Below are 16,727 nucleotides of genomic sequence, written 5' to 3'. Positions count from 1 at the left end.
GTGGCTCTGGCAGCATTCTGAGTGAATTGAGGGTTTGTTTTGGATTATCAAAACTCTACAACTTTCAATGGCTCAGTCTGTCCCAGTTTAACAAATGTAAAAGGCAGACTGGATGAATATGTGAAATGATTTCCACTCCCCTCACCACCCCCAACCTGTATCAAGAATTCAACAGTCAAGACAGGAAAAAAAAAATTGACTAATTTAAGTAGAAAAATGTCTCCAGAAGCTTATACTAACCTGATTTGATCTAAACATTCTTCTAAATATATATATATATATATCAATTAAAAAGATCAAGTTTTCTACATCATTTGGACTTTTTTTTTTATTTAACACTTTTTTTATTAAAAAATAATAATTAAAACAAAGCCCACATCACACTCCTGCTTTTGGGCTCTCTGTTTTATTTCCAAAAACCTGGTGTTTGAAGTACAAACACTAGGATAATGTGTCTTTGTTTTACAAACACTTTTACTGAGAACTGTAGACACTGGAAGTATTTGTTGTTTGCAGTTTATATAAAAACTTTTTTGCAAGTCTATTTGTATTTTGTATTGTCATTTTTCCTTTAAATCTCATAACTTTAAGAGACTAGACTTTAACAAAGAACAGTTTCAGCTAAAATGAACTCTTGCCTTATTGGAACAGCAGTTTATTAGTGACCATGAGGAGAATGAATGGAGTCTCAGCTGAGTGCATGCCAATTATTTTGATAGTAGCCTGACAAGATATTTATAGAAGCTTTGCCAATATTTGTGCGTGTTCAATCTGCCTCCAGTTTTGCTTGTTTTATTCTGCTTCCCTCAAAAAGTGGTATCTAGGGTTCACTCACATGGGAGCATGAGGAGTGCAGGCTTCTTTGGGAACTCTTGCATCACAGTGCTCTCCTCCTGACCTACCTTTCTTTAGATGCCTCCTAATCCTTTCTTCTACCTGCCCACTGTGAAACCACTACAGGGGCTTTCTGTCATTTGGTTATTTGTTCAAGCTCTGATTTGCTTCTTTCTTAGAAATGGAGGCAGCTAAGATTAACAGAAGGGAGGAATTAAGGCAGTAATAACCTTACAAACCTCTTGCTTTAGCCCTTTTGTATGAGTTGTGAGGGTAAAGAGAATGTAGTATGGTGTTTCACATGAACAAGCAGATTTAGCTAAAGGCCTTTGTTTTGCTTTTTGCTAAGCCCCTCTGCTTCATAGCCTTACCTCCGTACTTACTGTTGTGGTTTAGGGGAACAGAAGACAACACCTTGACTAACATACTTTAAGTCAGAGTAAGTTATGCCATGTTGACATGACAGGGTCCACACTACAGTTTTAACTGACTCAGCTAAGTGTGGTAACATTTTTATGTTTATTTATTCATTTATTTTATTTCAATTGAGGTGCAGTTGCATTTTGGGAGCATGTTCTGGTTCAGATGCAGGCAAACGTGGACAGCTTTAGGGTGCCTCAGGGCCTGCCAACAAAGAATGGAGACACAGCAGCTTGTTGGTACTTTGCTTAAAGTCTTTCCTTACTGAAAGCTTAATTTTTTTATTTTAATATTCTAAGATTAGTGAGCTTTAATCTCTTAAACATGCCACTGCTCTTTTCTACCAAATTGAAGTTTCACAACAAATTTGCTTTGAATTAGAAACCTGTCTAATTTATTTAGCTTTTTAATGTCCCTTCATGTAAGAGAATGCAAATCAGAAATTACAGTATGGGCCTGGAAATTACTAGGTATTTCAACAAAGATACAGGTTTAAAACACTTCAATGTTGAGGACATGTTTGTAACCAGAACAAAACTGAGATCTTCACAGATTTAAGCTTCTTGGCTTTTGCTTTCATTGCCCTGACTAAGACTTACAGAAAAGACACCAGGATGCAGAGTATATTTTCATTTTCCTCCAAACTGAGCAGGCTGCCAGCTGAATACAGAGGTGGCTGTGTGTTAGGAGGGAAAACTTGGTTTTATGTCACTCCTGAAATAAGCATGTTGTTTCTGTTTTCCCTTCTTTTGCTCTACATGCCCTTTGGGGCTGGAGTGGGAAGGCAGGAGGTGTACTTTCACAAGGCCCCCTCCAAACAGTGAAAAGTGCCAAGGTGCTCCTGCTCACGAGCCGTGCATAACTATCCTGACATGCACTGCTATATAGAAGCTAAATGTTGGGTCATTTTTAATGTGCTATAGAAATCTCATATGACTTGTTCAAGGTCACTCTCAAACCAGAAACTATCAGGAATAAAAGCAGTAAATCTAGCTGCTCTATAACTGGAAGACTGAACTGTGTCCCCAAAATGCACAGATGAGGAGAGACATTGCTATGACTGTGGGGTGTATGGCACAGACCTGGTTTGCCTTCCCAACCTCCCTCAGGAGCTCTAGGGTCATCACTGTGATTATTTATGATAACATTTTCTGACCCTCAGTTGCTAATTGTCCCACTGAGATGTGACCAGTATATTGATATGAACAAACATTAATATCAGGTAGCAGAATAGCTCTCTTTCATATCATCTCTCTCAAACTCTGTTAAAGAGATTAAAAACCCCAAAATAAACTGAGCTTGGTATGAGAATAAGTGATGAATGAAGTTCCTTTTTTTTTGAGGGGTGTGAACCCTTTAAGTCTATTTTCATTTTAATGGAAACATTTTTTTGTCAGCCTGCCAATTCAAAATAAGGTTAGCAAAACAAGCCTAAAAATAGTGAAGTTGTAGTACACCTAAGAAATTGTGAAAGTATTGAGTGAGCTAAAGCTAAATACCATATTATGACTGTAGTTGAGCACTTTATATGTATAATATATGTCTAAAAATAAATACATAAATGCTAAGATACAAGCCGAAAGCTCAGCGGTCTGTTGGACATGGTTAGATAACTGATTGTATTTCAGATAAATATAGATCTATAATACAAGTCTTGTCAAAAAGTGACTTTAACTAAAAAAAAAAAATCTTTTTCTGGCTTTAAATTGTTAAACCCCCAATCTGCCTAGGGATTGAAATGGGTAAACTCAATTGGAAAGACTATCTTGTAAATATCCACCTGAGCTTCTACCATGAGGCCTCAAAATTATATTTAAAAATAAAGATGATTTTACTTCAGAAGAGAAAAGAACTAAATCTAAGCTCCTGAAAGCTTGTAGCACTAAGTGCTAAAGACGTTTGTTTAGTGCTCACAGTAAATATGGTAAAACGTTATATACTTTGAGACATCTTTGTGACTTGTGGCTGCTCACTTCCTTCTATTAGATTATACTGTACATGAAGTTTAGCTTTCAGGGTTTTAATAAAGAATACTGTCTTTATTCTCTAGTGCTGAAAAAAATCAGGTTTTTGTTTCTCTAGCTTTTAAAATCAATGTAGTTTTTTTAAGTAATCGGGGAAGACTAAGCTTACGGGAAGGGTATGGTTTATCCATGTGAACTTCAGATCAAGGATGTTTTCAGACACTGCTTGTTGATGCAACTTTTTTATGCAGCAGGAGAAAACCCTACCACACAAGGTTTTTCAGAGTTACAGCTAACAAAATTTCATGTTTATTTATTTTAGTTTAGGGCAAAAGTATTTAGGCCACATTATTTGGGGGAATGTTTCTGTAGTTAAGGAATGTGGGCTCCATAAGGAAAATAATGAAGTCTGCAAACCAAAAGACCTGAAATCCATTACTGTAAACTTTTACTGGAAGTCTGGAGCCAGTGGACTGTAGGAGAGGCTAGTTTAGTCACTTGCTGACTGAAGGCAGACTGGGAGAATGCACTGTGAATGCAAGATAGCCAGAGGGTAGCTGTGCAGTGGAACAGCTAATGCTAAGACATGCTAAGAAAAGAAAATGTAAATTTATTGTCTGAGAAGTAAAAGTCTTTGTAATTTGAAGTGACAATTTAGTTCTCACAATATCCTTGTGGTCAGTAAATACTGTTCATTTTGTAGATGAGAATACTTGTTTGAGATTGCATGACCAGTTACCAAAAGACCAAGAGAAGACAGACACTACTGGAAACTGAACTTATAACCCTTCTGAATGAGTAATCTCCATGAATTGTAGCATACACACTAAGGCAATAGCTGCATAACCTCTTCAGCTAATTCTGTATCTGTCTTCTTCCTCTTATTGCTTCCAGGTACGGAACTAAAGAATGTCTATTAATTGCTGCTATGTCTTTAGTGATTTCTGTTTTTTCATGTAATTTCAAATAAGCTCAATTAGTAGGAAGTAAGCCAAGATGAGAATGAGTAAGTTTGGGTGCTGAAATTCTCAGAAATTAAAGGAGTCTGTGTTTCGGGAAGTCTCCAAAAACCTGGGAGAAGGTGTCTAAAGCAGTGCATGGCTATAATAAATATATTAAAAACTGCTGAAATTGAAACTTTTTACTTTCTAGAGACTCAAGGCAGTCTTTCATTAGTTATTTATAAAAAAACCCCGCTTCCCCAAACATGCACTAATATTTTCTTTTCCTGTGGAAACGTTGAAAGCCAGATTTAAGATAAGGTTCAGATGCAAAGCCAAGCGTGTCTGCAGATTCTGGACACTCAGTAAGCTGACAGAATTTAAACCAGAACTTGGAAGCAGATTTTGTTATTATTTTTTCTTCTTTGTCTTAAGCCTACAGTCCTGTTGCTAAAGGCAAGCTGAAAACCTCACAGTTTTGTTGCGCAACATCTGTAGTTGAAAGGCATCCAGTTCTGGGAATCTATAATCCTGACGTAAGCTTGAAACTTCTTTGAAGGATGCTTCCAAAGGGAAGGGAACTTGGCTGTGAGGTCACTGAGGGTTTTTTGTTTGTTGTTTTTTATATCTGAGCTGGCAAGAAGTATATATCCGAAGTTGCTAGCACTGTTTTGCATGCAGGTGGCGTCAATGTTAGCTGTCTTCTAAAAGTCTGCATCTGCTAGTGCTGAGAAGCTGTGTTTTATCTCTAGCTTGTCGCAAACTACTATTTCATGTACTGTTAAATAACAGTGGTCATCAGAAATGGCTTTAAAAGCTTTTTTTGAATGGAACAGGTTTTCATCCAAAAAGCTAAGTTTTATACAGCTGTATATAGCCTGTAAAACTAAGATCCCGTAACTTAACTCAGTGAGGGTCCTGATTAAATCCTTATTTGCTTTGTAGGTGAACACAAACCAGTTAAATCTTGTTTAAAGTTGAAAATTATAGGGTACCTTTATTTCTGTACTATTTGGGTTAGTTGATAGAATCAAATCACTTTCTTCCAGGAGAAGGGAATGGTGGGAAAAGCAACCATTCAAGCTAATTAATTCTCATTGACTAGTTCTTTCCAGCTCAGCCTCTAGCAGCTCTGTGGCTTATGTTCTGCTTTTTTTTAGTGATTTTCATGAAGACTGAAATCTATATTCTTCATTCTGAAATGCTTTGCATTCAGGATGAATAATGGGACTTGCCAAAACTGGGTGTCCTTGGTCTGTGGTGTGACTGGGTTAGGTGACCTGTCTTAGGCTGGTTCTGGTGGCTCTCCTTCCTGAGAGGTGCCTTGGGAACACATGCTGTTCTGATTGAATTGCACTTTCCCAGTCATGTGCAGGGCAAGCCTGTTTGCTACCTATTCAGCCAGTTGAGAGGAAGGTCTTGAAGGCCTGTAAGATGGTATCTAGGGGTGGGCTACTGCCACTAGTGCACTCCCTTATCAACTTGAAGAGCAGCTTCTGCAGTGCCTGAGTTGCTCGTTGTGAAGGTGGCAATGGCACAGGGTTGGCCCCTGGCTCAGCAGGTTACCTGTAGCTGCTTGCAGCATTTCCTGAACAGATCTTCTACAGATGTGTTTCTTGTCTTTATTTTAGTCAGTTCCTGAGGCAGGAAGGGTCCATCTTCTGCAGGGGAGGAACTGACCAGAAAACCAGGGTATTCCTGATTTGTAAATCTTTAGAAGTAATTTATAAAGACATTTGTGATAACAACAGTTGGAAGGGCTGGCATTAATCTGAAGTTAATGAAATTTTATGAGCATTAGATCAGCTGTACACTGAGGAAAAATCTTCTGGTGAAGAAAACTTTTTATTGAAAACACTGATGTCATCAGTTTGATGTGGTTTGATACAGCAGAGTGTGCAACAAATATCAGTCTACAACAAAAAGTCACCAAAATAAAAACTGGATTGAATGATCTAACATTATTTGTGAGTAGCACATGCAGTCAGGATTTCCTTGAGATTTTGAAATTACTTTGTTTCTTGCCACAGATGAGAACCAGCACTGCTGAACAGCATAGATGAGAAACTGCCAGATGTAAAATAAAAACGGATTTGCAGTAGCAAATTTAGGACTTTCAGGTTCTTTGTATATATGTATATATATATGAAGATATATCTGAAGATATATCTGTATTTGGGATAAAACTCAGTCAAACCAGCACTCTGAGTATTCTGAGATTAAGTGATCTCCTAGTATCTGGATACTAAATTACATTATGTAAATATCTTGCATATTATAAATATCTAGGTGACTTAGCAAATCTCTTCTGGAAAGTCCCTCTGAAAGATGTAGCTTCACTGATGTTCTCATGACTTAGATCCAGTCACATAATCATTAATAAAATATTAATTTCATCATTTTCCTCAGCATTGAATCTTATTGCTAATGTGTGTGTGCTTTTAATTGCTATAGGAAATCTATCAGTGGTGTGGCTCATCGTGCAATAAATACGAGCGGCTGAAGGCTACTCAAGTTGCTGTTGGCATTCGGGACAATGAACGAAATGGAAGGTCTAAATTAATTACCGTGGAAGAAGGGAGTGAACCAGACCAGCTCATAGAGGTATTGTGATATACATACCAGTTACTAACTTAGCTGTGAATAAAATGCTTTTATGCCTCAAGAGCTAAATAGGATTTGTCTCAAGCCTAAAGTTCTTCAAGGATTCCAGGAAGTCAGATTTAGGTTATGGGAGGCCAGTTTATACTCCTTTTCCCTCCTTATCCAAACACTGTTAAATTCATTGGCAACAGAATCTGAGAGAATTAATTACCTGGGAATACCTTTTCAGGAGCTAAATGTTTGCTTTTTCTTGAATTAGCCGTAAGGTATCCAAATGAACAGCGTAACACACACCTCAACCACGCTGTCTGCTCTGTATGGGGAAAGAGAAGCATGGAGGTGGGACAGAACCAAGCAAGAGGAAAGATACAGAATTACTATGTCTAGAAGCAAAAAAATGTAGCAGATTGCACGGAGATTATGAAGCCAAGCATGCTGCCTAACCATTTCTATGACAAACTCTCATGCACCTAGCCTCTAGTAACCCTTGTGTATTTAAAATGTTTAACCATTTATGTTAAAAAGAGTGGAAAAAATATTACAGTTTATGGAGTTTTCAGATCTTGAAAAAAAAAAAACCACTGGTTTTTTTGCAGGCCACACATACTAATTAAAGCATTCATTGTCACTTTTCATTGTGTGCTAAATTAAGCCTTTTCTATTCATTCTCCAAAAAGAACGAAGAGGGAAGCAGGGTCATAAAGCAGTCTTCAATAAAATAGAAAATGTACAGTTGGAATATTGTCTTGTACTTTAGATTAACTTCAGGAAGTAATGCTAATGGTGCGTGCAGGTATGCCATTAGTTTTGGTGGTGCTTGCATTCAGTTTTGTCACATGCAGTATAAATAGTTATTGCCTAAGCACAAAACATGCCAGGTGCTGAGTTGCCTCCTGTGGCCATGCTAGATGTGATCACCACCCCTTTGGATGATCTGTACATCTGCTTGCAAAGGCTTTTTTTGCTATGGGTTGTAAATATGCGTGTGGTTGTGCTCAAAGTAGGGGGGAGGTGGCACCCAGCACACCAGAGATTTTTTGAAGGGTTGAAAAAAAAAAGCAAACCCAAACAAACAATCCTTTTTCTGGCTTTTATACTTCCTTGTACAGACTTCTCACACCAGCTCTGATGCGGCACATGCTTTACACCTGTGACTTTTATGCAGAGAGCACGAGTTGACAATTAGAGCCCAACCTCCTGCTCCTTATTTGAATCACAGTATTGGGTTGCAGCCCTTTGCGGCTCATGGCTGGATGGCACCGTGAGAACCTGCTGGCACCGTCCCCTCACAGCAGTTTCCTATTGCTAAGCCAATCCCAGGGTTACTGCTCAAGGCTCTGCAAGGGGTTTCTGATAAGCTCATGTAAGTGTGAGCTGGGACAGTTGATCAGAAAGGCTGCACTTTGCACCCCTTATCAGCTGAGATGCAGATGCAAAGTCAGACTTCTGTGTGGCTGCAGCATGGATGAGAGCGGCCGCAGGGATGACTGCCAGGAGGCTGGCTGCCTCCTCCCCCTGACAGGCTACGAGCAGCAGGGATGGGCTGGCCTCACCCCTGCATCTGTTTGTCATATATTTCAGCTGTGTGCAACTGTTGTTTTGTAGCAACCTTGACAGATGTTTAAGAGCAGGAAAAACAGCAAGGTGGCAATCTGGTCCTGTAGTGCATTTTTTTTTTTTCTTTACTTAGGATATCATATATTTCTTAGGAATCATAGAATGCTTTGGGTTGGAAGGGACCTTAAAGATCATCTGGTTCCGACTCCACTACCACGGGCACAGACACCTTCCACTAGACCAGGTTGCTCCAAGCCCCCACCAACCTGGCTTTGAACACTGCCAGGGATGGGGCAGCCACAGCTTCTCTGGGCAACCTGTGCCAGCGCCTCAGCATCCTCACAGTAGAGAATTTCTTCCTTATATTTAATCTAAATCTCCCCTCTATCAGTTTAAAGCCATTCCCCCTTGTCCTATCACTACATGCCCTTGAAGAACTCCCTCCCCAGTTTTCCTGTAGGCCCCCCTTAGGCACTGGAAGGCTGCTATAAGGTCTCCTCTGAGCCTTCTCTTCTCCAGGCTGAACAGCCTGTCTTCATGGGAGAGGTGCTCTAGCGGCCTGATCATCTTCATGGACTCCTCTGGACTCGCTCCAATAATAAATGTTTTTTATAATTTTCTATTTATCTTATATTTATTTTGTTTCTATTTATATTTAATATTTTTAATAATTTATCTTTTCTTCATTTGCTCAGTAGAATATGAAGAAGTTTCTGCTTTTTCTTTTTGCATTGTGAATATAGAGGGAAATAAAATGGTAGTTCAGAGCAAGTAGGTTCATGGCTTTTATTACCACCACTGTAATGAGCCTGATTTGAGTGAGTTTGTCATCATCCAGAGCTCACCTTCTAGCTTGCATTATGCTAGGTAGCTGTGCATTAGAAAGTGCTGCTTACATAACAGGGTCTGCAGCTCAGCTGTGGCTGTCCCACTCCAAGCTCTGAAATGTGCTGCTGGTACACCAGGAGGGTAGTTAACCTCTTCCTGTTAAAGTGGTATGCAGTTCCTGGTGCTCCATTTTGATTTCCTCTTGCTCTCACAAAATTGTCTGTAATTTGCTGTAGCCCTCAATCAGGCTGACTTCCTTGCATCAGGAAGGATGGATTTTTGCCATCTCTAGCTTTCTTAGAAAAAGGTTGATTTATTTACTAGGGAAAATAATTATGTAGTTTAAGCATTTATTTTGTCATTCAGTATGCCTCTGAAATCGGAATGAGATTTCCTGAAATTCTCTCTGATAAGTGTCAGGAATGATTTCCCCTCCTGTGAGCTAGAAATCTGCTTCCATACGAGTGGCTAAATGGCTAAACCTGCTCGTGCAGTGCTGCTAGAGAAGTGTTCACCAGGCAGGGGCTGACATACCCACCACGAGTACTGAGGTAAACAGCTGACAGCGATCTTAGCCCTGCTTTGTAAGCACAGAGTCCTGACTCCCAGCCAGCAAAAGAAGACTGCTGTGCCTGTGCTCAGAGGCCAGGCACAGGCTGATTCAACAAACCCTGCCAGCCTTCTGACCTGCTATGGGATTAGCAGAGGTAGCAGTGGCCATGCTAGGCTGCTGTTTCCAGGCCAGTCGCTTTCCCACTGGGAGCTGGGGAGTTGCAGGTGAGGTGAGCTAGTCTGACAAGCGCAGTTGCCTACTCACAGCTACTGTTTTTAGCAAGAACTGGGAACAGGCTGGCACAGCTTGAACAATTTGCTCATGGGAGAGAGCTGTCTGGAGCATGCTGTAGGGCTGGATCAATTGATGTGGCAGGCCAGCAAGACAGAGCTTGCTTGCCCTGGGAAAGGAGAGCAGCTAGAAGCCGGGCACATGAGTAGTTTTGACAGGAGCAAGCTTGTTTTTCGTCTGCCATAGTGACCAGGGGGCACTTGAGAACACAGTGACTGTCCTGTGCTGGTACTCGGGAAATGCAGCGTGTCTGGAAAGCTCAGACCTGCAGTGAGAGCACAGAAGGTCTCATAAGATGCTGCAGGAATCAGTAGAACTCTTTGACTGCAAAGACAAGGCAAAAACTTTCTGTGCAGGCATATCAGAGGTATTTGATCTGGCTGTTTGTACTTGAGGTGAGGTAACAACCGGCAGTGCTGTATAGGGTTGCTGCCTCATAAATTTAGAAAGTAGCAGACCACCTTGGACAAATTGCTGGTGTTGCTGCTCAGTAACTGTGACTGGTCTCCACAGTCACAGCTGCCCATATTAAAATTCACCAGATGCTTACTCTGCCCTTATTTTCATATGTAAACAGCTGGATAGAGGTACTCATTCTGCTGTATTTTAGGCCTGAATGTTCAAATTGTGTTACAGGAAATTTTTCACCTGCATGAGACCAATCCAAAAATAGGTCTTAGCAATGCTTGTGTCAATTTGGTTGCTCTAGAGTGACCACATTAGGGTTAAAGCTAGCTACACTTCTTTTTTTAACTTTAACCAAAAGGAACACTAAATATGTAGTTTCAAAACTGACTCCAAATTCTCTAGGGTCCATTGTGGGCCCTGTTGCTTGTCTTTCTGACTGCTTGAAGTAGTAAGCAGACATGTCACAGAGCTGCATTTGGATACCCAGGAGATCACTGAGGTCTGAGACAGCAGCCACAGTACCAGGTAGTTGTACTCAGGACAGACAATTTTCTAACTGTAGTTGGAATCTCTGCTCTAATTCTGAAGAGAGGACAACACTGGGGAAGCTGAATTTTAAAACCAGTTTCCCGTGATCTCATTATGTAGTGTCATGGGAAATGGTGAGTGGGATGAGTGATGGACTGAGGTACCCTGTCTCCTTTCGGTGGAGTTATTGTCCGCTGTTTGGCTAGTGAATGTGTGAGCTGTGCTTCTGTTTTCAGAGTAATGGCAAACTGGAGAAACAAGGAATTGGAAACATCTGTGTTTGTGAAGTTTACTAGTTGGTCAGCAAGCTGAAGCTGCTTGCAGTAATGCAGGAAACAGAAATTCAGTTCATCGCCCAAGAGAAAGATGCAAAGCACCCAATCCTCCATTTGTAACACATCAAAACCTTGATCTGGTATGGTATCTCTAGAGATGAAGTAGATGTCCTGGGTTCAGCAGTAGCAGTCATTTTTCTTCTTCTTAGTAGCTGGTGCAGTGCTGTGGTTTTGACTTTCAGCCTGGGAACAGCGCTGATAACACTGATGTTTTTAGTTGCTGGTCAGAATGTTTACCCTGACCAAGGACTTTGTGAGTCTCATGCTCTGCCAGGGAGGAGGGGAAGCCGGGAGGAAGCAGAGACAGGACACCTGACCCAAACTAGCCAAAGAGGTATTCCATACCACAGCACGTCATGCCCAGTATATAAACAGTTACCTGGAAGCAGGAGATCACTGCTGGGATCGGGCTGGGTATCGGTGGGCAGGTGGTGAGCAGTTGTATTCTCTTCCCTTGTTATTTCCCTTATCATTATTGTTATTGGTGGTAGCAGTAGTGATTTGTGTTATACCTTAGTTACTGGACTGTTCTTATCTCAACCCGTGGGAGTTACATTCTTTCGATTCTCCTCCCCATCTCTCCAGGAGCAGGGGGAGGTAGGAGGGGGAGTGAGAGAGAGAGACTGCTTGGTTCTGATTTACCAGCTGAGTTTAAACCACGACAGTAGGAGAGGAAAATAAAGTCTTAGTATAGTTGTTTTACTATATTTGTGCAATTTGAAATACTAGACACCCTAAAAGATTTTTAGTTTGACAGTACTGTGCTGACTACATGGATTTATCTCCCTGTGGTACATTTCAAGTATCTCAGGCAGTTTGACAGTGTGTCTGCAGGGTGTAAAAGCCAATCAAAAAGGAGAATAGACTGAGTTTTAACTAAGCTAAGTATTAAGCATGCATCTGTCCCTTCTGCTTAATCATGAAGTGTTCAGCTAATGTGTTTCAGGATGGTTCTGTTTTCTGCGAAGTCAAAACTCTCTGATTCTTAATAACTGCTTCATCGTTCACCTACAAGTTATTCCCTTAACACCGCAGCTCTTGGTAGCATGTGATTGCTGCAGTTTTTACTGCTGAGGCTCTTGGCTTTTGTTTAATTTTTGCAAAGGTTTTTGATATTCATGCCTGAAACAATAAAACCTGAGGAACATGCCTGCTGAAGCCTAAAACCACATGAAAATGAAGGATCATGTTAGCACGCATCTTTGACTTGCTCTTCTGCCTTTAAACAAAAAAATGCCACAACCTTGTTTGCTCAGCATTTGCAGTTGTCATGTTCCTGGTTTTGTGAGAGTTCTTGTGACCTTACAACAGATGAACACGGACTCACTCCTCATGAAACACTTGTGTAAATATTCATCTAGTTTAAATATTGAACAACAGAGGGCACCTTTCCTTCTTTCTAATAATGCAGCTATCTCCTCCCCCTTTTTTTTAAAACTCCTAAGTGACACTAAATCCTGAGAATTCCTGAACGCCATTGTGTTCAGTAGTGATTGTTTTTGCTAAGAGTGTGAATAAATACTACACAGAAGTATGGTAATGGTTTGATCATATTACAGCCAGTCATGCCTTTCTACTCTTGTAACTGGAAGGGGACTGGTAGCATTCCACGGTCCTAACTCAGTCATGCGGATAAAATATCAAAAGCACAGAAAATAAGATCTCATCACAAATGCATGTAACAGAGGTTGCTTTTCTAGAGACCCAAGTAATGCAAACATCACCACAGCTTCAGGCTCTAGTAAACCTTAAATTAGCTGGATAGATGTGTGACCATATGGACAGAAGAGCAGAACCACCTCCTCCCTCCTTAAATCCAAGCCCCTAGAAATTACTTGCTGCAAACCGAAGATAATTTCCAAGGGTGGCACAAAGCACAGTGAGGTAGCTGGGAAAAACTAAAGCTTGCTGAGGCTTGTAACTAGCATAAGTGGGTTAACAATGCAAGGGCATGCTGCTCTGAAGGAGCTAGGCAGGTTCCTGCAGTCCCCTGGTCCTGTCACCTGGATCATTGCATAAGGCTGGAAGAGCAGTGCATGCCCCACCGGTTTGTTTCCTGCTCCTTTCCCTGAGGCAGCAAGAGTAGGATTTGCCATCCCAACCCTGCAAAAACTGCTGCTCTCATGGCATTTGCTTTCTTATTCCCTTACTTTTGGTTGTATTATGAGTCATGATAAGGAGAGTCTTGTTTATTTTGTAAACAGAGGAGTGGAGGAACAGTGAGAGTGATGGAGGTGGAGGAGGAGTAAATTCTTTTGCGGAATACAAATTCCAGGCATTTATTGGGGATTAAACTATTGTTTAACCATGTAGCTTGTACACAGCTACATTATAAACTCAAATGTTATTAGTTCATAAGCAGTGAATTGCATGTAACTATTATGGTCCAGCCTGACCTGTTAGCTTGCAAGAAAATGCCCAATATGAAAAATACCTTAATGAAATCATATTAGGCCGAATTATCCATGGCTTTGGGGATATGTAAACCAAAGTAGTATCTTTTACTATCTAAATTGAGGTAGTTGGAAAAAATGAACACGCTTCCAGGGATTTTTGTGAAACATACTGGAAATTAATTTTGGTCCCAGGGCAGAAGCAGTATTGAACAGTCATGTACAAAGGAAAATTAATGCATTGAGAGAGGGGTGAGGACAATGAAAATTGTACCAGTCCCCTGTGAAAAGACTCATCTATGCAGTCAAACACAAAGAGAGAAGTTAACTACACTTACCTGAGAAAGCAAAGATTGAAGAAAGCTAATGGGCAGAAAACAGCAGATTACTATATAGCAGATAACTATACTAACTATAGTTACTAGCTGTAGTTGCATTAGATACTCAAATGAACCTTCTCAGGCTGCTTTGAAACCACAGGTCAAATTTACCCCTCAGGAAGACAAATTTGCTTCTTCTCTGGAATGGTTTTGGATATATGCAGGTGTCAGCAAGAGCATAGTCTGGGTCTTGCCATTTCAAACAGTAGGGGTTTGTAGGATATGAACTGAAATGGGGAAAAATACTACACATGCTTGTGCATCTTTCACAGCAACATCTGTCCAGTCTGAGGAGTGTCATTTTATTTATCATTACACTCTTTAATTAGAGTTTATGATAGGCTCTGAATGTGGATGCAAAGTACAAACCCCTTGCCCTGCAGGGAGCCAGTTTCAAGCTGTCAAACCCAGGTGTCCTGTTTTCTTTCTAATTACTGGGTAGATCTTGTTCATTAAGGGTAGTGTTTTTTCTTGATGCAAATTGCCATTGAAAGGACTCAATTACACAACCTGTGCTCAGACAAAGCAGGCATGGCCTGGATTTCAGCAGGCTTAGCTGCTTTGCACCAGCTGAACATTTTGTCCACTGTTTTCCCCAGGCCCAGGTAGAAAATCAGCAAGTGTTCTGTCCAAAAAAGGTGGAGGACTCCAGCTACGTTGTGAGTTACCCATAATGTTCTTCAAGCTGCAGTTTTCAATCTTGGCTGCCTAAAGCCAGGTACTTAAATGACAGGGAACTGAATAAGAGCTGCAGGTGCAAAGTACATCTGAAAGTCAGGCTTTTAATTAAGTCTCTAAATATGAATTTCAGTGCCTGCATTAGAAATTTTACTACAGAATATGTTCAGGTGTATTGTACAGCATGGCATGAACTAAATCATTTATGAACAGCTCTAATAATAGATGGTTGAAAACCTAATTTCTTACATTAAGAAAGATGGTTCTATAGGAGGTAATTTCAGTGAATTTCTAAAATCATAATGAATTTCTGTAAGTGCTTGCAATTAAATTATAATATGTCTCGTTTGCATTCTTGTGGGTGAGAAAACCACTCATCTTTGTTATGTTTTCTTCTTCGGCAGCTGTAGCACTTTCAGGGTTACCACATTACTCAATTATAATCTTATAATTACATGTTAGAATATTAATGGAGTTTGTAATGGCTTTTTTCCTTTCTGTGCTAGGCTATCAAGAAATCTATTGATGAAAACCCACTATAATTTTCAGTTATTAAATGAGCATAATTAAGAAGGCAAGGCCAAAGAAAAGAGTTGTTAGCAGCTATCTCCACGTGGAGCTGTTATTTCCATGTGCTTTGTAGCAACGGGGGGATTTCATGGAGAAGAACTGAAAGGACAGAGTTTCTTTGCTGTAAGAAAAGCTCAGGGATGTGCTGTTTCTGGAATCCTGCATCTCCCCAAGGCAAATACACCTTGAAAGGTAAAAGTAAAAGCTATCTCACATCTAAGCAAGGATGAAGAACAGCTGTATAGAAGAAACCGTTCCGTGTGTTATGGGATCAGTTCAGTATTTTCACCACCACTGAGTGTGTAACATTGAAGAAATGTGCAAATATAATAATTGTATTTACTGCAAAGCAGGTTATTAGGGACAGGTCTTTTGCTTACATACCAGCCTATGACTTTGATACTACTTGGCTTTAGCTCTGAAAATAAGAGGTAGGTAATTAAGATGAATTTGAATGCTGCAGTAATCAGTGTGGCAACTAATTTTTAAGAGCTATAAATCATAGCCCCTTTGTTGAACATTTTGGCTGATTTACACAAAATTTGAGGAGGTGTAGGAACTTAAAAACAGAAATCAGTTTATGGAGGGCACCTAAACTAGCAGGAGGAAATTATTTTCAAAGAGCTAAGTAGGATGCATCTCCTAGACAACCAGGTGAAAGAAACATTATTGCTCTCTCTCTTTTTCTGTCCTAATAAATATTTAATTTACTTCAAGCCACAGCAGGAGGCATTAGAGAAGAACTATCAGAATACTCTCTGGTTTGCTTTCTTAAACATTAGGGTCCAAATGTATGCTTTGTTTTGGATGCAAGAGTTTGAGTGTCATACCAGAGAGGATCCCCAGGCTGATTTATTGGGTTCTATAGGACTAGAAATGCTGAGCTTGTGCGTAGGGCCAGTGGTGTGCTGGGAAAACATTTCAGTGCCCCAACTAGCTTTTTTCCACCTTCCCATATTATGGATTAAGTGCTGAAACACCTTTCTGATGCTTTATTCACCATGGCTGCCTGCTGATCCTTCCAGTGTCTGTGCATCCCATGGGAACTGCTTTTCTAGCAGGGTCAGTGGCTGCCAACCCCTGCTGCTGCCTACAGCTCAAGCTTCACAGAGTGTTTGCCATACTCCTCTTTTTACCCCAATATTGATATGATCCAGCATGCTACAGCCTGAGGACCTGCCCATGTGGTGGCACTGCCAAATGCCCTGCTGCAAAAGTAGAGGCACTTAAGGTATGAAAAGATGTGAGTTTCATGGATTTTAGCAGATGAGTATTCTTTGTCTGAGGTTTCATGTTGGCATTAGTTACTGATTTATTTCTATTATTTCCCAACACATAAACATGCACTGTCATGAAGCACATAAGATTTTTTTATCTGCAAGGCTTTCAAACTGGGATCTGCAAAGCTAGAAAGGCTTCAGTGTGTGCCTGACTTTATGTCAC

General features: G+C 40.4%; 1 protein-coding gene across 1 annotated transcript in view; it reads left to right on the top strand.

Annotated features, from left to right (window-relative positions):
- Nucleotides 1-16,727, top strand: part of SCIN (scinderin) — a gene marked incomplete at its 5' end in the record, with an annotated part of 46,836 nt that overhangs the window by 10,203 nt on the left and 19,906 nt on the right. Inside the window, one exon of the mRNA XM_080611441.1 lies at nt 6,614-6,763. Within this exon, the coding sequence (XP_080467567.1) occupies nt 6,614-6,763 (150 nt within the window). The remainder of the gene's footprint in view (nt 1-6,613; nt 6,764-16,727) is intronic.

This window comes from Psittacula echo (genome assembly GCF_963264785.1).
Source record: "Psittacula echo genome assembly, chromosome: 2".
Lineage (NCBI taxonomy): Eukaryota > Metazoa > Chordata > Aves > Psittaciformes > Psittacidae > Psittacula > Psittacula echo.
This window is presented reverse-complemented; position numbering and strand designations above follow the sequence as displayed.